General features: G+C 51.3%; 2 protein-coding genes across 12 annotated transcripts in view; one reads left to right on the top strand and one right to left on the bottom strand.

Moving 5' to 3' along the window:
• Nucleotides 1-494: 494 nt before the first annotated feature.
• On the bottom strand, nucleotides 495-15,522 carry RFXANK (regulatory factor X associated ankyrin containing protein). 7 transcript variants are annotated; one of them, XR_012666041.1, is made up of 11 exons: nucleotides 15,348-15,522; nucleotides 13,487-13,754; nucleotides 12,422-12,505; nucleotides 10,451-10,531; nucleotides 8,933-8,998; nucleotides 7,697-7,797; nucleotides 5,168-5,293; nucleotides 4,285-4,351; nucleotides 3,739-3,819; nucleotides 3,017-3,335; nucleotides 495-1,608 (listed from the first exon to the last, which is right to left on the bottom strand). XR_012666041.1 is itself a non-coding variant. In XM_075123137.1 (11 exons), the coding sequence occupies exons 3-11, from the start codon at nucleotides 13,626-13,628 to the stop codon at nucleotides 3,277-3,279; spliced, it is 807 nt and encodes a 268-aa protein (XP_074979238.1). In that variant the 5' UTR covers nucleotides 13,629-13,754; nucleotides 14,530-14,621; nucleotides 15,348-15,522; the 3' UTR covers nucleotides 2,934-3,276. The 7 variants fall into 7 exon arrangements, 5 of the variants coding, with proteins under 5 accessions (XP_074979238.1, XP_074979239.1, XP_048686905.2 ...); XR_012666040.1 differs by having other exon boundaries at nucleotides 495-1,993; XM_075123137.1 differs by lacking the exon at nucleotides 495-1,608 and adding an exon at nucleotides 14,530-14,621 and having other exon boundaries at nucleotides 2,934-3,335.
• A 2,736-nt stretch (nucleotides 15,523-18,258) lies between these two features.
• LOC125627009 (BLOC-1-related complex subunit 8) overlaps nucleotides 18,259-21,218 on the top strand; it is an 80,484-nt gene continuing 77,524 nt past the window's right edge. For all 5 annotated transcript variants that reach the window (XR_012666098.1, XM_048830680.1, XM_048830681.1 and 2 more), the window contains exon 1: nucleotides 18,259-18,377. Coding sequence is in view for 4 of the 5 variants with exons in the window: in XM_048830680.1 (XP_048686637.1) it covers nucleotides 18,341-18,377 (37 nt within the window). In the remaining variant the exon portion in view is untranslated. The remainder of the gene's footprint in view (nucleotides 18,378-21,218) is intronic.

The raw sequence follows: 21,218 nt of genomic DNA on the forward strand, positions 1-21,218 counted from the left end.
TGTTGAAGAGCTAGGAAGTGTATGTTCCCCCAGGAACACCTGCTTCCTCAGGGTTCCTGCTCTCAGGGTGCAGCCCATGCAGCCTGGTGAGTTTCAGACCCTCGTCAGGCGTGAGAATTCCACTCTGCTCTTTCCCGGTAGGGTGAGGGCTCAGCTGCTCCAGCAAACTGATCAGCCTTCGGCCCAGGTGGGGAGGGTGGCAGGTGCCAGCTGGGATCATGCACTCAAGGGCTTTCAGAGAGAGTGGGGATAATCCTGCTCCTATAGGAAAGAGAACTAAGAAATATCATGGGGCTGCTTCCTACATGGTAGGACTAATGGCACCTGTCATGGCTCGCCTCAAGCCTCTAACACTCAGCTGTGATGGAGAATGGGGCTAGCTGCCCTCGTCTCTGCAGGGGGCGAGATAAGACTAGCAGTAAATTTACCAGAGGGCCTGTGCCCAGTTGTCCAAAATATCATGAGTACCTCCATAAAAACACAATCAGCCACCATTCAACTCTCTCCAGGCCTTTTACTCGTGGGGAATGGCATATGGGGGAAACAATGCCACTGAGCCCAACGATCAAGGCTGCCTGCCCCAGAGCGTCCTGTGTCAGCATTGGGGCAATGCACGATCTGCTGAATGCCTGCAGTACCTCAGCCCATCTGCATGCAGCCTCTGTGCTGTTTGGTAAAGGGCCCGAGCAACAATGAGTGTAAGTAGCAGAAGATTCCCCCGTTGGGTTTTTTTTTTTCTTTCGGGGGGGGGCGGGGTCCTGATTCTGGTACTGAGCCCAGCCCCCATCACAGAGGCCAGATTCCCTTAGAGCTCATTTCTAATCGAAACCCATTTATACCAATCACCCTAAGCCAACCCGTTCCCACTTAGGACACTCTCCGGTTCTCTCTCTGAAATGGGTCGTTTCTGTTATTTTGTTTTTAAACACGACGAAAATCCCATTTCTCCAAAGCCGCTCTCCCCAAAGCCTCATCGTGTAACTTCAGCACTTGCAGGAAAAGCGATAAACAAGCCACCACAACCAGGTAGATTAGCCGGGTTCTGGTTCATTTGGTTTTGCCATTATTCAACACTGTAGTCCCTTGGTTAAGTGAGGCAGTGTGCTAGTTATGTGCAAGAAGCTTTCCTGTCTAATACAAGTTACGTTTCTTTGGGTTCAAAGCTAATGGCTTTGCATATAAGTCAGGTGGTTTTTCTTCTAACTGAAGTCCTGGCTTCAACTGCAGCTGGCAGAGGGTGGCGTTGCACACAAGCATGGACCAGGCCATGGCTACCTATTGATGCGGCTACAGCACCTTCAACGGTCTCATGCCACTTATGTGATGCAGGGGCTGGTGCAGATGATGCCCTGGTTCTGGGCCTGGGAGAAGGCAGATGGACTGGGGGAGGTTTCCTCGCAGCAATGGACACCGAAGGAGAAAATGCGGGAGCTCAGCTTGGACCATGTGGACTTCAACGCTGGTGGCCGGATGCTGTCGATGAGCAGACAGAGCTGTGCGCAGAGATGAGCCAACTGGACGGATGGAGGCGGCATGGAGCTGTCTGCAGAGGGAGCCCTAGAGGGCCTGCACTGAGAACTAAAGAGGGAGGTACCTCTGACCCCAGCACTGAAAGGGACGAATGGAAAAAGGAAGACAGCTGGTGGGGAAGAGTCAAGAGGATGGTGTTTGATGGGGGAAGCTAAAATAGGAATGCAGAAAGGGGTGGAAGTGGGGGGTGGTGGTGGCAGGGACAGGTGGGGGGGTTGCAGGTGATGAACAGGAAAGGACCCTCAGTGTGGGGGGCTGGGAGCATGTTTTGATCGTGTCCGGGAAGAAGCTGCGGGGGGAAGGAAGTCTGCTCCCAGGGGAAGCTCTGAACAATGCTGCGAAGATGCTGCTTGGTCGCTGGAGGGGGCCAGGCCGAAACCATGGCTAACGCTTCCTGCAACGTGCATGGGGTGGCCAACGGTCCAGCAGCGCGTGCACTGGTCCCAGCGGTCCGACGCAGCAGCTGCCGGAAGGAGAGATGGTGGCTTGCTCACCGGGGCTGCCATGCAGGCCAGGACAGAACAGCGACTCAGGGCTTCCCTGGGATCACACAGGGACGCCTTGTTTTAATCACAGTTGAACTAGAGCGGATAACTGGCCCTTCAAAGAGGTGAGATTTGACACACATGCAGCCTTGGCGAGGGCTGGGGGTGTGTGTGTGATCTAACCATCTACTAACATGTCAAGGGCATAAACCTCAATCAGTGTCATGGGGGGACGACTGGCCCTTTAAGGGGATTTGCAGCCCCACTTGTAACTAATTAGCTGCCTCCCAGCTGATGCTGCAAGGTCCGAAGATACAAGCAGCATGTTTCTCTCCTCCAAAGATACAACAGCTGCCAGGGAGGAACCTGCGTGAAGAACAGTTGCTGGGTGTAGCTGTATTTCTCCCCAAGCACCATGGGGGAGGGAAGCCCCTAGCCCGCCGGGGCTGCTAGTGGGACAGGACTCCCAGGGCTGCTGCCTGTTCTGTCCACGCTGAGCGTGATGGTAAGTGCAGCAGGGAGTTGTTTTCGAGCCCTACAAGGCTGGTATGAACAGCAAGGTGGGCGGGGGCTCTGGTTAGAGCAGCTAACAGAGTTTCGCCCAGGGAGGTAGGGAATTGTTGAGCAGTCTCCCCCCCAACCTGCTTCCACCAGAGCTGGATGCAGTGTGATCAGCATGCTGTGCCCTGACCTGAACTCTCCCTAAGCCACTGCAAGAAGCATGGTCACTGGCTGGGGCGTGGGCCGGGGGAAGAGGGCTGCTCCAGCAGGGCAGACTTTGTGGCCTCCCTTTCGAAGGCGGCATGGTTCATCCTCGCCCCATCTGAGGAACAGGCAGCATCCCCAAGAGCATTTCGCTGGGCAAGCCCCAGTTCCCAGCACAACCCCCACCCCGCGGCTACTGCATTCAGGCAGGGCTGCTTTAGGCAACATTTACTACACACACAGAGGGGGCAGAGGGAGGCGGCTTGCAGTCTTGTTTGCAGCAGAAATGCAGCTACCTGGACAATTCAGTGTCTCACTGTGTGTGGGACGCTTCTCCTTTACGCCCGGCCTGGAGAGTAAATAGCTCCTCATCAGGGATTTCCTCTCAGCCCAGCTTCTAAAGCTCCCTCCACGCCAGCTCGGCCAGATCTGCTGCAGGAGCGTCAGCCCTTGGAAAGAGACAGCGCGTCTGGCCACCTTGTTCCCATGCAGCATCCGGAGAGCTGACCAAGAGAGCAAAGCCCTGGTTCCTTCAGCCAGGGAGCGCGAGCCAGCGTCACTCCGGTTTCTTGGTCTGAAACAGCTTGAGGATGTGGTTCTCAATAACCTGTTGAACTAATGGGCACAAAGAGAAGAGACACCAGTAAAGTTTCAAACAGGCACGGCTGGAGTGCGGCCAGCTTATATGGCAGCAACCACTGGGGTTCGGTTTCCAGTATCCCCTTGGAAGTTGGCAATTTAGACTTGTTTCTGTTTGGCTGACCACTTACAGCACCCCACCCCTCCCTGGCTTGGCCCCTGTGAGCAGCTGGGTGTGAGCTGTGTCCCGTTAACGCCCTCTCTAGAGAATCTGATTTTCTGGGCCAAATTCAGCAAGCAGCAAAGTGGGACGAGCCTGTGTCCGTGCAGATTAGGGAACGCCCCGGGTGCCACTCAGCACTGAGGAACTGCACTGGAGCAGAGCAGGGTTCAGTTCCAACCCCCCCATTCTAGACAGTCCGAAGGGCAGGACACTTGCCTTTCTTGTGTCCCAATGCCACAGCCAGATCCATGGGGGTGTAGCCAGAGTCCGCTTCCGTTGTCAGATCAGCACCGCGAGCTGAAAGCAGACAGGAGCACGTGCTCAGGGGTTGATCCCTCTCTACACAGACAACTCTAGTGGGCAACGGGCTCTAGGGCCGGCCTGGATGCTTTGATCTGCCCCGGATGGGGCTGGGCGACCACTCCGGGGAAACAGCAGGACCATTGTATATGCTCGGAGTTTAGATGCCAGGGCTGAATGACTTGGCGAGTGACACCCAGGCTTTGCCTATCTTGGCCATTCCATGCAGAGACCCAGGACAAGGAGCAAGCAATGGAAAGCTGCTGCAGCTTTGGATCTCAGGAGCTCTGGCTTTGGCCCATCTGTCATGTGTTACTATTTGTCCAGGGATCCACATCACCTTCTGATACCCAAATAACTCCATGCCTCTCCCCACGTCAGCTGCCCCAGGTTAGCACTTCCAGGCAGAGTTAGCAGTGAACAGTTACTTAAAAACCAGCACGTGAAAGTCTGTCTCATTACCTAGTAAAGCCTCGACACACTTCACATGGTTGCCACGCACAGCATACAGCAACGGGGTGCCTCCGTTCTGCAGGGAGACAGGAGAAGGCAGCCCTGAGCACGCGCCCCGAATTTCACCTGGACACCAAACACTCAGATACCTTCAGAACTCGAAGTTTCACAGGGTGTCATGCGGCAGCAGCTGTGGGGTGGGCTCAGCTGGCCAGCCAGCTCCCACCACCCACCCGCCATACCAGCGCCCCGAGCAAGTCGCACCAGAAGAACTGTGTAAACGAAGCACTCGATTCTGCTGCTCTTCAGGCTGAGCGGGGAGCTCTATCTGAGGGGGTGAGATCTCAGAGGCATACCAGGCCTGCCCTTGGGCCACGTCTCTTGGTTGTGACTCGCTGGGCTGGCTGGAGCTTTGGTTTTGATTTTTCAAGGCTCTGCATTCTCTGGAGCTTTAGGTGGATTAGAAGTTTACTTTAAAAGTCATTTTATTTCTAAATGCTTTGGCTTGTAGTTTGTAAAACCTCCCCAGAGAATGAGCAATTGCCTGTCTGAAGAGGCCACTTTAAAGTCTCCCCAAGTTCCCCAGGACGGGCAGTTCATGTCTTTAAAGAACTCTCTCCACCAGCCAAATGATTTTGGCTGGTCCCTGCAGGGGGCATTCAAGACACTACTGTCCTGTGTGGAATCTTAACTGAAAACTGACCAACAGGCTTGATAGGGGCCAATGAATTTCTCCCCAGCTTGGCAATGGTGTTTCTTTTTAAAATTAATTTCTTTAACCTCAGTCATAAGCAGTATATAGATTTTTTTTAAAGCCAACCTTTAGCAACAGCAAAAGCCCAGGATGGCTGTTACAGAGAGTGATACTGGCAATAAGCAACAGTGCATTTACCCAGTCATATATATTGATATCTACGTCTCTTTCCAGCAGCATGATCACGATGTCAGTGTATCCTCCGGTGCTGGCCAGCGACAAAGCGCTCTCCCGCTCCTTTGCCAGTACATGGGGGTCAGCGCCCTGGGAACAGGACAAGGGGTAAACCAGCAATGCAGAAGAAAGCAGGTCACACACAAGGGCACTGGGATGGTCAACACTCTGTTTGCTCACGGTTTCCACTGCGTGATGTGCCACTTCGCCAGCACGCGCATGCCCAGGCTTATCCGCTCACCTGGGTGGCTCCAATTCACAGGTGTGTTGTTTGAACTCTGAGATCAGACTGAACTGTCTGGGCATTGCTTCCCAGCATGCCGGATTCTTTTCTGTAGGGCAGAAACGACGAGGGCTTCCCATCCCACTTAAAGAAACTGGATATTGGAAAAGCCCCACGCAGCTACCGAGACCTTCTCCCTATAGTATAGGTCATTCGTAGATTCATAAATTCCAAGGCCCGAAGGACCACCATGATCACCTAGTCTGAGCTCCTGGACAGCATGGGTCAGAGAACGTCTCCAAAATAATTCCGAGAGCAGATCTTTTAGAAAAACACCCAATCTTGACTGAAAACATGTCCGTACCAGAGAACCCATCACGACCTCAGTAAGTTGTTCCAATGGTTAATTACCCTCCCTGTCAAAAATGTATGCCTGATTTCCAGTCTGAATTTGTCTAGCTTCTACTTCCAGCCACTGGATGGTGTTTGACCTTTCTCTGCTCCATTAAAGAGCCCATTATGAAATACAATAAAAGCGGTGTTATCCAGCCCTGTACCAACCGGAAAGCTCTATAAACCGGCATTTCTAATCTCCATAGAAAGTCTGGTTTATAGTCCCAGTTGGTGCGGAGCCGACAGGCTCCCTGCCTGGCTCCACATGACTCCCTGGAAACAGCGACATGTCCCTGCTGCTCCTAGGCAGAGGAACGGCCATGAGGGGTTTGGAGTGCAGGAGGAGGTGCGGGGTTAGGGTGTTGGATCCGGGGTGCGCTTACCTTGGGCAGCTCCCCGCAAGCAATGGTGTGTCCCGGCTGCCGCTAGGCGGAGGTGTGGCAGGCGGCTCTGCCCCAAGTGCTGGCTCAGCAGCTCCCATTGGCCAGGAACTGCGGCCAATGGGAGCTGCGGGGGTGGCACCTGCGGGTGGAGGCAGCATGCAGACCTGCCTGCCGCACCTCCGCCTAGGAGCAGCCGGGACAGGTCGCCGCTTGCAGGGAGCCGCCCAAGGTGAGCGCCCCACGGATCCAGCACCCTGAGACCCCTCCTATGCCCCAACCCCCTACCCCAAGCCCCATCCCTCACCCAAATTCCCACCCCCTCCCATGCCCTAACCCACTGCCCCACACCCAAACTCCCTCCCTCTTAGTTAACCGGGACTTTTCACTTATCAGCACCGCCCATTCCTCCAACATGCTGAATAAAACAGCTTTTACTGTATTTGTTTCCGGGGTAGATACTTAGACTGTGATCAAGTCACTTCTTAACCTTCTTTTTGTTAAAATAAATACATTGAGCTCCTGGAGTCTGTCACTATCAGGCAGGTTTTCTAATCCTTTAACCATTCTTGTGGCTCTTCTCTGAACCCTCTCCAATTTATCAACCAACTTCTGGGGTGGCAGTTTCCCCCTGGATTAAACGCCCCATGCAGCAAGGAATTTTGCTTTATCCAAAAGCTAACAATAAACCCTCCACTGCTTCAGGAACGTAACTGACAAATTTCTAAACGCCCCAATCACATGGGGGTGCAGCCCAAGGACAATGCAGCACGGAGTTTATTAAACGTAAAAATACTGGTGGATTATGCAGCCCAGTGATAAGGCGGATCTCAAATTACCAATATGCAGATCTTTAATTACAAACAGCTATTGCGAGTCACAAGATAAGGCTCTTTACGCTCCTGACTTAGCCCACAGATGGCCTGAGCAGAACTCTCAGATAACAGAGGTTACGTTAACCTGGCAAAATTGTTTTTCTATCCGTTTTGTTCCCCTGGAAAAAAATCAGCTGATAAATCCATCAGTAAAAACCACCCTTCTGTGAAGACCTGAGAGGGAGATGGCATGGCCGGCTGCCTGGCCAGCCGTCTGTCTGTCTGAATTGCCCTGGGGTCGGCAGAGGCTTTTCAGCTACAATGATCTTGCTGTCAGATTGATACCATAACTACCGCAACGGGAAGAGGTGTTGGGGGGGGGGGGGGGGAGATGGGTGCTCAAAGTGTAGGAGCAAGTTTTGTTACCAGCTTTCCAGGGTTAAGTACAACAGAGGTGGCCCCTTCCACCCAGAGCGGGTGGGGGAGAGCAAGGGAAAGCACTTTGCTTTGTTCCATCAAAACATGGCTGACTACACCCAGCGGTTGCCAGGCGCATCTACACGCTGTGCTTTGTGGCCAGGAGAGGTCAGCGCAGGGCACTCAATTTTGGGAGAAATCCAGAGGGGCATCTTTGCCCAACCACCGGCCAATACAACCCCCCAGGCTGGCGCTGGGCTCTTACCCGGTCTAGCAGATGACGGACTGTTTCAATCTCCCCGAAGGCAGAGGCCCAGATCAGAGGAGTGAAGCCTCTCTCGTCAGGTTTGTTCACCAAGTTCTCCCCTGAACAGACAAGAACACAGAGCCTTGTACATATGTACCATCCACCATTTGCTCCCGTGGTTACAAGAACTCGGCCTTCCAGAGGGCTTTGCAGTCATAAGAATATTCCTCTCCACCCCCGGATGTGGTTCAGTAGCATTAGCTGCATTTCGCACATGGGGAAACTGAGGCACGGACCAGCAGAGTGACTTGCTCAAGAGCAGGAGAAGAGGTCAGAGGGGTTCCTGGCTGCCACTCCTATGCTCAGGCCACATGTCACCTGTCCCCCACTGCTAAGGGGAGCATTTGTGTCCTTAAAAAAATTCAGTGCTTCCAAAGAGAGAGGCGTTTCCCAGTTCGATCATGTACCACTCTGTCTAGTGCTCTCTTGGGCCTGGAACACTGGCTCAGAGCCTGGCCCCAGGAAGGAAGAGAACAACAAGGCTCCAGGAGGGATATGGGGGAAGGAAAACAAATTGAGAAGCAAGAAGATAATGAAGGGAAAATACAAAATGAATTTTAGAGAAGAATTGGTGCTACAATGTATGGGAGCACTACCTGATCCCTGGGGAAGAAGGGGTTAATCTCAGCCTCCCCTTAGCCTGCCTCTGTGCAAGGCTATCTACTGGCTACTTGGAAGATGGGTCGTTATCAGTGGGGGAGAAGAATACTACCCCGCTGATGCTCCAACCAGAGGAGTCCGGGGTTCTGTGAACTGGGCTTGGCTTCCAGTTAGAACGAGCCTCCCTTGAGAAAAACCTGTGATGGCACCTGGGGTTTTTTCCTGCTAAATTCTCACACCAGGTATTCAGTGCAATAAACACAAAGGGAGGGCTGGAGCTGGGGAGAGGCTCTGACCTTGCAGCTCCCGCTGTGGCCTCCTTTGGCAGTCTGACCATTTGCCATGTCTCTAGCCTCTCACTCAGAGTCAAACTTCACAAGGCAGCTCCCTTGTGATTGATGTGCTATAGCGTGTCTCACGCGTCACTACTCCAGGAGAGGCCTCTTGAAGCAATGGGGGAGAGCCAGCCAGGTACGTGCTTAGGACTCTGTGCAGCCATTAAAGTTCTACATCAAAAACTTAAATTGTCCCTAAAAACCAGGATAAAGTGGGGGAAGGAGACTGAGAGACAGACTTGCAGTTTGATGCACACACCTTTTCTGAGATACTCTTTCAGCTGACTGAGTTCACCCTGAGCCGCCAACTGGTGGATGGACAAAGCTAGTGTTGGAAAGGAAACAAAATCTTAGAATTACATGTTCCCCTGACTGCTTAGTATTTGCTGTTTGGAGATACAGGTAAGTACGTGGTACAGCCTATGCAAGATCATAGCTGTCCTAAGCAGGATGTTGCATTATGGCTTCACATTCTGTGCTCTGGTGGGAGCGTGAGGTAGAATCAACTGAGCCAAAATGGATGAATTAGGAGTTGGGGTTTTTTTTCTCCTCACTAATCCTGCTCAGAAAACTTGCTCTCACTGAAACAGGGGATCTTATAATACACATTATTGGGATAAAGATCACATCTTTAAAAAAACAACAACAACAACAAAAAAACCCTTTACTTATTAATAGCTCTACTCCCGGCCATCACAACAAAAATAATTCTGAGATCCCATTGTAGGGCCACGTGCTGCAGATGCCAATGCCCCCATGTGTAACTTCCCACTGAGTCACTGCAACTATTCATGCATATTAGTTACACACGTGTCTAAATGTCCGCAGGACTGAGGCCTGGCCTTTTACCACCAGTGCTGCTGCTTGGCATCAATTTGCACAATTTGCCCCAAACTGATTGTCTTTAGCTAGTTTTGCATTCACGTCCCTCTGTACTAGCTCTACCCTGCAATGGCTGGGGTGCAGAAACCGCAGGGATGTTCACCTCTGAACAAAAACAATCATGGATTTTTGTTTTTTAGTTTCATACAAACATTTCTATGTTGACATTTCAGTTTTATAAACATGTTGTTTTTAAAAATTTATCTGTTCAACCTAATCTTTAACTAGCGGAGTGGCCCATTAATAAGAGGCAAATACAAACAACACAAATACAATAAAATATCAGACCCGATCTTGTCTGAAAGATTTACAACGACGTTCACAGCTACTGGGGAGCTATAAAAACATGGGGAAATGGCTCTTTTTTCCTACCATCACTTACCAGGCTAGTTGTTTTAAAACTACCTTGCTAATTGTTAACTAGTGCAGGCGAGGAGCGCTGACATATAATTAAAACAAATGGGACACAGTAAAAATGCTCTGGGAACAATTTCACTGTAAGAAGGAAATGCAAGGACAGTGTTCTGCTGGATGCCCCGATTAATACCCCATTGTGGAAACACTGGTAGTTCCCCATGTGACTTGCAGGAGAACAAGGAGGAAGAGTGGACATCTACTGGTATCTTAGCCGCCAAAGCTTCTCTCTCCTCTGCCCTGGCTGAAAAACTCAAAGCTCCCCCACAGGGCTGAGGGGACAGCCTAGCGCGGTGTTTCTCAGTGACCGGTCTTTGGACCGGTGCCAGTCCCCGAGATCTCCCTGACACAGTTTAGGAAGGCAGCAAGCTGGTCCCTGGTATCAAAAAAGGTTGAGAGACACTGGCCTTAGCACACAAGCGTCTTTCCCGTTGGAAGCGGCACCTCTGAGTGTGTGATCTTGCAGCCCTGGGATACTCACTGTCGAGGGTTGCCGGGAGGGCAGAAATCTCGTTGCCTCTCTGTCTGTTTGTCAGGGTGGTCGAGTGCTTCAGCGATGTACCTGCCTCATTTCAAAAAAAAAAAAAAAGAGTTGAAGTGGTGACATGTTGCAGAGCAGAACCGGGGTTAGCTCCACCTGGGGGAGATTTCACCATCAAGGGGCAGATAGCACAAAAATCTATCCCGCAGGATTCTGGGATGGTCACTGTGAGGCCTACTCAGCGTGAAGCGAGGGAAGCAGCTACAAGCGTGACGGAGGACTCTGTGTTCGGAATATCGCAGGGTCAATCGTCCGTGGGGCTCGCGGTTTGTTATCACCCAGGAAGTTCTCAGCCATTCTGACTTTACAGAAGACACTGGGGGCAGCACGGATGTTCAGCCACAGTAAAGCATGTGTCCATGCCAAAGCAGGAGTCCTAGACCATTGTGATATCAGAGGTAACCATATTGTGAGGCAGCCACCTAGCCTGAGAGATGGACGCAGGTGTTGAGGGGGCAGGGAGGCACGAGGAGTCCAAGGGGGAAGACTAGACTGGCTAGACGAGGAGACTGGACTGCGGGGGGGGGGGGGGGGGGAGGAGGGCGAAGAGGGGACAGGGACAAGCTGGACGGGACAGAGGCAGAAGGCTTTGTGTCCATTACAGCACATTCCCCTCTAGACCATGGAAGTTCCCTGGCTCTCAATGTTCCTTTGCTGTTAGCAAACAGCTGTGATTCCCGGGGTATTTTTTCCACAGGCCCCCGGCCTTATTCACTGCACAGGCTGGATGTACTTGGGTTGTGCAGAGGAGGCTGTTGTCTGCAAGGCCCCTGTCTCATTTGTTGCAGAAGCTGGCAAGTGGGCAGTGAAGGAGGCAGGGGACTGCAGGAAGAGCGTGCAGGGTCTCATGGTTCAGGCGGTTGAATGCAGCCCTGGAGAACTGGATTCTACCACCACCTCTGCCACAGAGTTCCCGTGTGATGCTGGATAAGTCACTTACATCAGACTTTACACAGGTGGCCACTGATTGTGCCCGCCTCGTTTCCTGGGAGCCCACTCTGAGCCCCTGGGGTCTGTCACACCGAAGAGCGGAACCCTCACAGCTCCAATTGAAGTCAATGGGTGCAGTTCTTTGAATGTCTGAAATGTTCTTTAATGCTAAGGACTCTGAAAAATCAGCCCTAGCCATTTCAGATTGGGCACCCACAATTATTGGATCTTATTCTCTCTCTGCTTCAGTTCCCCGCCTGTAATACGGTAACAACAAACCCCTCAGCTCACAGGGGTGTTATGAAGCCCAATTCATTAAGGTTTGTAAAACACTCCAATACCATAGTAAACAGAACTGCAGGTAATATTGCAGAAAAGCCCATGAGGAAATTATTATTCTGTATTCAGAGCAGGGTTAGAATAGTGTGCAGTAAATAAGGCCTGGGGCCACACACCGAACAGCGAGAAGAAAGCAGAATATTGAATAGCTGCTCATTTGCTTAGCAACAGCCATCCTGAGCACTGCATGAGGCAGGGTTTCTATGTTAAAAATAGCATGTGATCACGTAATTAAATACTGTGTCATAATGCACATGCACACAGCAGGCACTTCCTAACTTCTGAAAGCTTGAATTTCTAACCTGAATGTTTATTTACCATATTTTAATGCAATTTCCTAAGGTCTTTAAAAAAGGAAAACTTGGAAAAATAAACATACCACCCAAAAAAATCCATGATCTTTGGATTCACAGCATTGTCCTCTACTCTGTGAGCTAATGGAGTAACTGGCAGCACTAGAAAGCTATTATCTTCTATGTGGCCCTGCCCCTACAGGGGGACAAGACACACCTTTTGTTAGTGGGATTCACAGTTATTTGCTGAACACCAAAGAAATGCCAAGACTACGGAGTCTTGGATCACTGCCTTTCACAGCAGACGTTGTGCCTCTGAGTTTGAGATCTTGAAGACTGCAATACTCACTGTCGAGGGTTGCTGGGAGGGCAGAGACCTCGTTGCCTCTCTGTCTGTTTGTCAGGGTGGTCGAGTGCTTCAGGGAAACACCTGCTTTGTTTAAAAAAAAAAAAAAAGTTAAACACTGGTTGAGAATGGGAGGGAGAGTTTTCTTGTTGAAGAACAGAATCTGGGCTAGTGATGTTTCCCAAAAAGGGACTGATAGTATATAACATAATGCAATGACCAAGATTACACAGCACCCATTTTCCAAGCACTACACGTTTACTAGCTAGCCCTTAGGGAATAAATACATCTTCCTCCCTGTTTTACAGAGAGGAACCAGACTGGAGTTTAAGGCCCAAATCTTCAAAAGTAGCTGTTGGCTTTTGGGTGCCCAGCTTGAGATACTGGGGCCTGTGTTTTCCATCAGTGCCACTCCCTTAGAAGTCAATGAAGGCTGCACAGGTAAATGCCAGGCCTGAGGGGTCTCAAACAAAAACCCACAAACTGTGACATTCACAAATCCATGACCACTTTTGCTACCTTTGACCTGAGTGACTTGGTCAAGGCTGCACAGAGCTACGATTAGAATTCAGGAGCTTCGAGTTCCCAGTCCTATGTTCACTCCTCTAATAACATAACCCAGATGTCCTGACCCCCACGCTCCTGCTCCAACCACGGTAGACTTTGCTGCTGCTTCTCACTTGTACCTTTGTGGAACAGCTGTGCCAGAGGCGGAGGGTCCTTTGGGTGTTATTTGTGCACTGCTTGTACGAAGGCACCACTTACTATCAATTTGTTCCTCTGTTATTTGAATTCTAGAAGTGGGTTTAGTTCACAGCTGCTGGCCAGAGTCCCCCTGGGGTGGGCTTTATAAGCCCAGGAAGTATGTAAAGGGATGGGTTAATAAAGTGGCATGGAGACTTCCAGACAAAATTCTTCCTTCACTCCCTCTTCTTCTCTCCTAAGAACACAGTGAGGGATTTTCCTCCGCTGCTGGGTTTATCTCCCACTCATGGTGCCCAGTGACTACCAGCTTCTGGATTCATTCCTCCCAGCCAATTCCCACCCTACCAACCCCAAGGAACTAACCAGTTTGTGCAGCAAGGCCTTGGTCAAGATCTGGATTGGAATCATCCTGAGTGCCTGGATACAAATGTAGATGCACTGTCGCTGAGCTGTTCTCATCCCCACCAGCAGCCTTGTCCAGATCTCTTGGTGGGATATCTTCCATCGTTATGTTCCTTCAGGCACTTAGCAGTGCTTCTGCTGCTTACAGAGCCCTCCACAGAGGGGTTGGTGACGGTTTTTTCGCCTTCCCCGGATACAGCTGCTGTTACTTTCCAGTCCTTAATATTTCCTTATGTAACAGACAAAATATCTTTTACAGAGATGGACGTAGGCCTATGTATGCACACTCCTACCAGGGAATGGGCTTCCGAAGAGCTTGACCAGAGTGAAACTCCCCGTGTAACTAATAACTTATTAAAGCAGGAGCCCAGCTGGAGATTGCAGGGTATGTGCTGCAAATACAGTTAAAAGTGGATCTGTTCTGCAGAGCCTGTCTGTGGGCATAATCCGGAGCCAATTGAAATCAAGAGGAGTTCTGGCACTGGGTTAAAGGGGATTAGGGTTGGGAAAAATCAGAGATTTGTGCCCGCACACCCGCTGGTGCACTTCTCCAGGCCAAATCACTTGCTCTCAGCGCTGAGTCTTGAGCAAGTCAGTGTAGTTCAGAAACTCGGGAGTTCATTTGTGAAGTCCTATTATGCCAATTACTAACTACACGTAGTGGTAGCTGTGTGGCTCCCAGGATATTAGAGAGACAAGGTGGGGGAGGCCATATCTTGTCTTATAGTTGGTCCAATTAAAGATATGACCTCACCCACCCTGGCTCTCTAGTTACTCTCCGAGATACTTATATGGCACCCATTACTACAGTATGTGAGCACCTCACCATCTTTAAATGCAGTTTGTCCCCCCGCCCCCTTCTGTAAAGGCATGCAATTCATCCCATTATACAGATGGGAAAACTGAGGCACAGAGAAGCCAAGTGACTTGCCCAATGCCACACAGGAAGTCTTTGACAGAACTAGGAATTGAACCTGGGACTCCCAAGTCCCAGGAGTCAGTACCCAAAAATTGGACTCTCAGGATTTCCAGCTCCAACCATCAGACTCACTTTGGCCTCTTGCACGGAAGAGTTTACATTAACGTCCCCAGGCCCCTGTAGAAATGCTTCTAGGTCAACACAAGAAATCGCCAAGGGAAGGAAAAACCTTCCAGTGGCAACAGTTGAGTTTAACGGCACTTCACTAGCAAAGCACCCAAGTTGTGCAAAGCCTGGACCCCAATCCTAACCCCTCCCCTGGGCCAGCCCCAGGCTGCATCTTAGGCCCACATCAGGCGTGCAGAGGACACTAGTCAGCGGGTCCCAGCTCCTTGGGGAGGCGACTCCCAGCCCAGATTGGCTCAGTGCTTGCTGGCTGGGGCCATGGGGAGCTGCTGGCTCCAGACCCTCCATTGCAGTAACTTGCAAAGCCTGGCCACGCAGCCAATCCATCTGCCAGAGGGCAAGGACTCCGCTAATGGGTATGGTCCCCTTGGGCATGTGGGCACCTGTTGGCACCTCCCACTGCAAGGGGGAAGGCAGGGCCTAGCGGGGCTGAAGGCAGCATGGGCATCGCCCCCTTCCTGCCCCCAAGCCACAACCTGGCGAGCTGCACCAACTTCTCTCTTTGCATCCGCTCCCCACGCCCCCCAGCGACCCTTCCCCGCCTGCTGCACTGTCTACCCGCTTCTCGCGCCCAGACCGAGCCCCGCGCTGCCCCCGCGGCTGGAGGGCACCCACCGCCTCCTTGCACCCGGCCGGGCCAGCGCAGCTCCCCCGGGCCCCCCTCTTTCCCCTTCCTCACTCCGAACTGAAAGTAACTTTTGTTGTCCCACAATGCACCTGAGCCCCGCGGCGGCGGCTGCTGGTGCAGAGCCGGAGCCCGCCTGGCCCTTTAAGAGTTCCGGTGGGGCTGCAATGGGGAGAGCAGCGCAGAGTGGGGCGCGTGCATTGCCAAACCGGGGTGCGGGGGAGAAGGCTGCTCTGCACCGGCTTGGCACCCCTATCAGCTGACCCGGTGTGGGAAGGGCTTCGCACGCAGCCTGGCTTTAAAGGGACAGTCCCTCTCTTTCGGACCTTGTCGTGCAGCCCCGTAGCAAGGGGTGACGGCGGGGTTGCCATCCGGCTGGAGATGCACAGATGTCAAGGGTGTGTGTGTGTGTGGTGTTTATACTGACAGTAGCCAGACTCGCTTTCCCCGTTCTTGCGGGATAGGTCTGTGGACTCCCTGGGGGTGGAAATAGTACTAAATCTGGGCTGATGATGGGCCCTTATTAATGCTTGAACTGGTGCGGTCTGTGCAAACTGCCCGGAGAGCTCAAACCAGATTGATACAAACCCAGAATTTAGCTTTGAAACCCTCGCTCTCCGGGCTCGCTGGATCCACTAAAATCTGTCACCTGGATTATTGCTGTTTGTAACACACTCTTGCCCGGAGGTGCCAGTTGTTGGTTCCCATGGCGGCAGGTGCTGGAGGAAGCCAGGCCTTCAGCTAGCGTGGGAGGGCGGCATGGGCAGGAGACAGGGCGGGTGTGGTTCTACTTTAGATGCCAAGGTGCCTGGATTCCAGATCTTGTTTATTAGTATTGCATCCTGCACAGGGCGAAAACTAGTCCCACTCCCTGCCAGTGCTCTCTGTCATTTGCTGCTGCTTCCAGCTGCTCTGTGATGTTAAGAACAACTGTTCTGCCCTCCCTGCTAGGGGGTCTTCTTAAGCTTTCTTTTGGGCACCCTCCTTTCCTCACACCAGTTGGTGAACAGCTTCCTGGGGAGTCTGTGTTGGTCTCCAGAGTACATGCCCTACGTATGTTGAGCACTTCCTTCTGATTCTAGTGGAGACGAGCTGCTGATTGGTGATTTCTTGTCTCTCTCTGTGGGTGATGAAATCTTCCCATACAATGCCCAGGATATTTCATAGGCACTTATTTTCAAAGGTGTCTAGTTTTCTGTCTAACGTTTTGGTAGATCATAGAATCATAGAATATAAGGGTTGGAAGGGACCCCAGAAGGTCATCTAGTCCAACCCCCTGCTCGAAGCAGGACCAATTCCCAGTTAAATCATCCCAGCCAGGGCTTTGTCAAGCCTGACCTTAAAAACCTCTAAGGAAGGAGATTCTACCACCTCCCTAGGTGTTCTGCTCTTGCAGCTGTATGTTAGCACTGAAACTACATTTGAGTTAAAAATCTCTTTACCAATTGCTAATTAAAATCTCCACTGAAAATCCCTCCTCTCCCCCACGTTATAATCCATGTGTGTTCTGTCTGGGGAATCGGAATAATGGTATGTTGACCTTCTTTCTGTCCTGGGATCTCAGAGCTTTATGTACTTATTGAATGAAGGTGGGTAATGGCAGATTACTTCTCTGCTATTCTGCTTCTTGGATCATCTCATCGGATTCTCACTGCTGGGTCTCGTGCCTCCAGTGTGAGACATGCAAGCATCTCACTCCACAAGAATATAAACAACCCCCTTTCTCTCTCTCGCGACCAGCATTGCAGATCAGGCAATGAGTACCTATTACGTGATTGCCTAGACTGTGAACCCCACACACATCACCCCCTCCTCAAAGAAAATCCAAATGGCAGAGGTGGAGGGAATGCTGGGGGGGATGAGAATCCTGCCAGACAGTATCTCCAGAGAAACAGAACTACTCGTAAGCAATTTTCCCCTCTCTAAAGACTCCATCTGGTCCGGATTCTCACCGGTGGATCATATGTACAGCCAACTGACCAAATAACACAGGCCAAAGAAATCCTTTATGAGGCTGAGAGAGTTTGGCGCATTATGTACAAGGTGCAGGATCACAATGCAATGCTCCCTAGAGGCCGGGGCCCTGCAGAATTGCTTAGTGCATATACAGCGAGTGACCTATGGTGCCCCTGGGCATATGTCTGCCATTGAAGCACCTTGAGGCAAGACATATCAGCTGCTCTCCTTAGACTGAAAGAGTCTTGACCTTGTCAGGCCAGCCAGGTCACAGCAGTGTAAAGTGCCGTCAAACAAGCAAGGTCATGTGGAGCACTGGTGCCTACTCGCCCCTCTGTACAATGCTGGTGACGCCAGTTGCCCCCTCCTGCCTCAGTGCACAGGGGAGTCACTAAGTCCCCACATACAAGGGGGACAGTGGTAGGGGCAGGGGCGATGGGAAGAACCCCTCCACCCCCATACTATTATCACCAGGGGTAGCAGCCAGGGCCTTTCCACTTGGCCCTGGTCCATGGCAACGGGGAAGGGGGTCACGCTCTGAGGGCACCGTTGCACCAATCTCGTGATTTTTTTGGAACGTGACTCATGAGTTCCGACCACTTGGCATTAGCAGCACTAGGAGGCTCCGGATGAAATCAGGGGACCTGGAAACGCTGTGGGCTTGCCCCAGCATCTGCGTTCCTTCCAGGTGGGGGCCCCCAAGGGGTAAGCAGGGGCGGAATTTACAACAGCCGTCGTGATAACCCTGCACATTTAATTCTAGCGCATTCGGGGGCAGAGACACTGTCCCATTATGCCTGCCACAGAAAATCCCTACCTCTTGGGGCTGGCAGACAGAAGCAGGGCTGGCAGCTGGGGGTTGCTGGGGTGGGGAAGTCACACCCTATGGGGCCACACAGCTGGGAGGGGAGGGTCCCACAGGGAAGGGGTCGCTCACTGGCCCCAGATGGTAGCGGCCTAGGGAATGTGCAGTACACAGGGGCGGGCGAGGGAGCAAGAGAAGAGGCGGAACCTCCGCGGCGTCGCGCGGGTGCCGGAGGGGCCGTTTCGAGCGCTGCACCGCGGAGCCGGAAGTTGCCCCTGGCTGGGGTTCCGGGCTGGCTTCGGCGTCTGCTACCCCCCGCCCGCGATGGAGGAGACCGAGATGCAGCTCAAGGTGAAAAAAGGTAAATGGCGGCGCCACGGCTTCCGGCGGGGGCCGTGATGGGCGGGGCACGGGGCGGGTCAGAGGGCCCCAGGAAATGCCCGGCGATGGGGGGGGATAAGGCCCTTGTAGGGCCTCCCATAGGTGGGATGGGGGAGGGTATTTCCAGAGCCCCAGGGCAGCCCCCTAGGGGGGTATAGGGCCCCAGCTTGCCCTCCTGGGTGGCCATAGGGCCTTCTCCGTATTGGGGCAGGGCAGTTATGGAGCCCCAGGTCAGCCCCGCGGTTCGTGCACTTGTAGGGTTTCTGTGTGGCCCCCGTGGGTGGGTGGTGCGGGGCTGACAGTTATAGCCTAACTGCCCCCCGACCACGGCTACTTTGTGTCTCTTCTCCAGATAAATCTTGATTATTTTTTTTGACCCGTCCTAAGCTGACCGTCCTGCAGCGAGGAGTTCCACAGACTGCTCCTGTGGCTCATTTAAAGAGCTTTTTTTTAAAAAAAGATACATTTTAAAATGTTTGTTTTGACTTTTTATTTCAGTAGACTGCCTTGACCTCTTGCAGTGTATTAAATCCATGGCTGTCTGACTTGCTGCAGGTCTGTGGTTAGCAGGCAGAGCCTTCGCATGTGAATTAAAACAAGAGGAAGGATTTGGTTAAAAGAATCTCCCTGGGGTTTTTTGGCTACTGATTTAGCTGCACCAGTGCAGATATGACTTGATGTTGCTGCAGCCCAGTTTGAAGCAGACACCTGGAAATTGGGATAAGATGCACTACTGCAACTTTTTTTGCACTGGTATAAACCATGTCTATGTTGTTGGTTTGCACTGGTGACTAAAACCCCAGTGTTGACAAGACCTGAAAAAGTAACACTTCTGGGCTTTGGTGTTTTGTGGGCATTTGGAAATATACAAAGGCAGCTGAAATGAAGCGGCAGGATGTGCAACAAAAGCTCTAGGCCAGAGATTGAATGTGTCTGTAAAAGCATCTTGCCACAGAGATCCCCAAACGTGTGAGTCTGGAAGTAAAAGGGATTTCATAGGAAATGCCAGACTGGATCAGACCCAGCATCCATCTAGTTCAGTATCCTGTCTGTGACAGTGGCCAGTGTCTGATGCTTCAGAGAAAGATATAAGAACGTCCCAGTCGCAGATGCGGGCCTGCCTTATATCTTATCTTGATTTCTAATAATTAGAAATTGGCTTAAATCGGAGGCTTGAGGTTTAATATCTCTTCCAGAATTTTTATTAGCATTAACTATTATAACCGTGGATATTCTTGCTGTCCAGACAACTGTCCAATCCCCTTTTGAATCTCACATTCCAGGGCCGTACCATCCAAGGGTCTGTTCATCTGTGCTTAATAACAGTCACATAGATGCTACTTCCTCTTTCTCTCCCCTCCTTGCCACAGCACATTGTGTGAGTCCCAACACAAACATGGCCTCACATCTGCACGTCAGATGAGTAGTGGGTGTCTGTGTCCTTTTTGGAACGTGTAGTTGGCACGTGGCTACAACGTGTTTTGCAAAGCTTAGAATTTATCTACATCTGTATTCAAGCAGTTTGGAAAGTTGGCTAACAGAAAACACTGCAATAACTGAACACTTACAAATGAAACAAAAGCTGAGAGCAGGGGAAGCAAAGCTATTTGCCTTAAAAGGAACTTGTTTTTTTTTTAAAAAATGTATTCAGTTCCAAAAGATCAGCCAGCTCACGCTATGCGTGGGCTCAGGACTAGTTGAGCCATAAACCAGTGTATTTAAATATGGCAAAAAATACCCACTACTTACTTTTGCTGTGATTAAAAAAAAATAAAATAAAAAATCTACATCCACTATTGAAAGGTTACTCCTGAAAACCCTCTCTGATCTTTCTGTTTCAGATAGCTATGATTTATAAGGGGCTGTAGGTGGATATGGGGCATTGCAAACCCACAAAGAGGAGGCACTCTCTTCCCCGCAAAAGCTTGCAATCTAATTCACAGGATATGGAGCTTGTGAGCCAGAAGGCAGGGTTCACGTCTCCCCTTTGTGTATGGAGTCAGGCACACTGTCTGTGCTCAATAAATAAAACCTTTTAAATCACAAGAAAGGTGTTGTCAATTATTTGTATTGCGGTCGTGTTTAGCGCCAAGACCAGGGCCCCATTGTGCCAGATGCTGTACAAACACATAGTGAGAGCGTGCTCCAGAAAGAGACAGATTCAGGGTGAGAAGGGAAAGGGGTGGATGCAGAGAGGGGATGTGACTTTCCCAGGGTCCCACAGTAGGTCAAGAGCTGGGAATAGACTTCAGGTCTCCTGAGCCCTGGTCCAGTGCCCTACTCACTAGACCGTACTGCCTCTCTAAAGAACATTGTGGGGATATCCATAGGGGAAGGTTTCCTAAAGGTATTGTGCTATTATGAGGAAGAGGGTGGTGTCAGTTTGCCCCAAGCACAGGGGGTGGTGAGAAAGATGGTGCAATGCTAGGAATGGAAGGAGAGGAGGATTGGGAGAAGGATGGGGGAGATCACAGAGGTGGTGGGACAGTGTGACGCACAGCCTTCAGGATTGAGAGCTTGAAAGTGATGCAGCACTTTCAAGAAACAGCATTTAGTGGCTTTAAAAGCTGGTCATGGAGACATCAGCTGGGCTGGAAGGGAATTTGTTTACCTCCTGCCTCAAAGCAGTTTGCTGGGTTTTAAAGCCATTGTGCCCTAGCTGTCTAGGGCTTTTTCTGGCAGGGCAGTCTGTGGTCCAGAGCCATGTCCATACAATGGGTTTGTCACACTGACTGCATGCTACTGTGTGTTCATGGCATACTCCGTTAGGATCCCCATGGGGGCTGTTGAGATGTAAGAAGCATGATGCATGGAACTGGGT

This window comes from Caretta caretta, chromosome 25 (assembly GCF_965140235.1).
Source record: "Caretta caretta isolate rCarCar2 chromosome 25, rCarCar1.hap1, whole genome shotgun sequence".
Taxonomy (NCBI): domain Eukaryota; kingdom Metazoa; phylum Chordata; order Testudines; family Cheloniidae; genus Caretta; species Caretta caretta.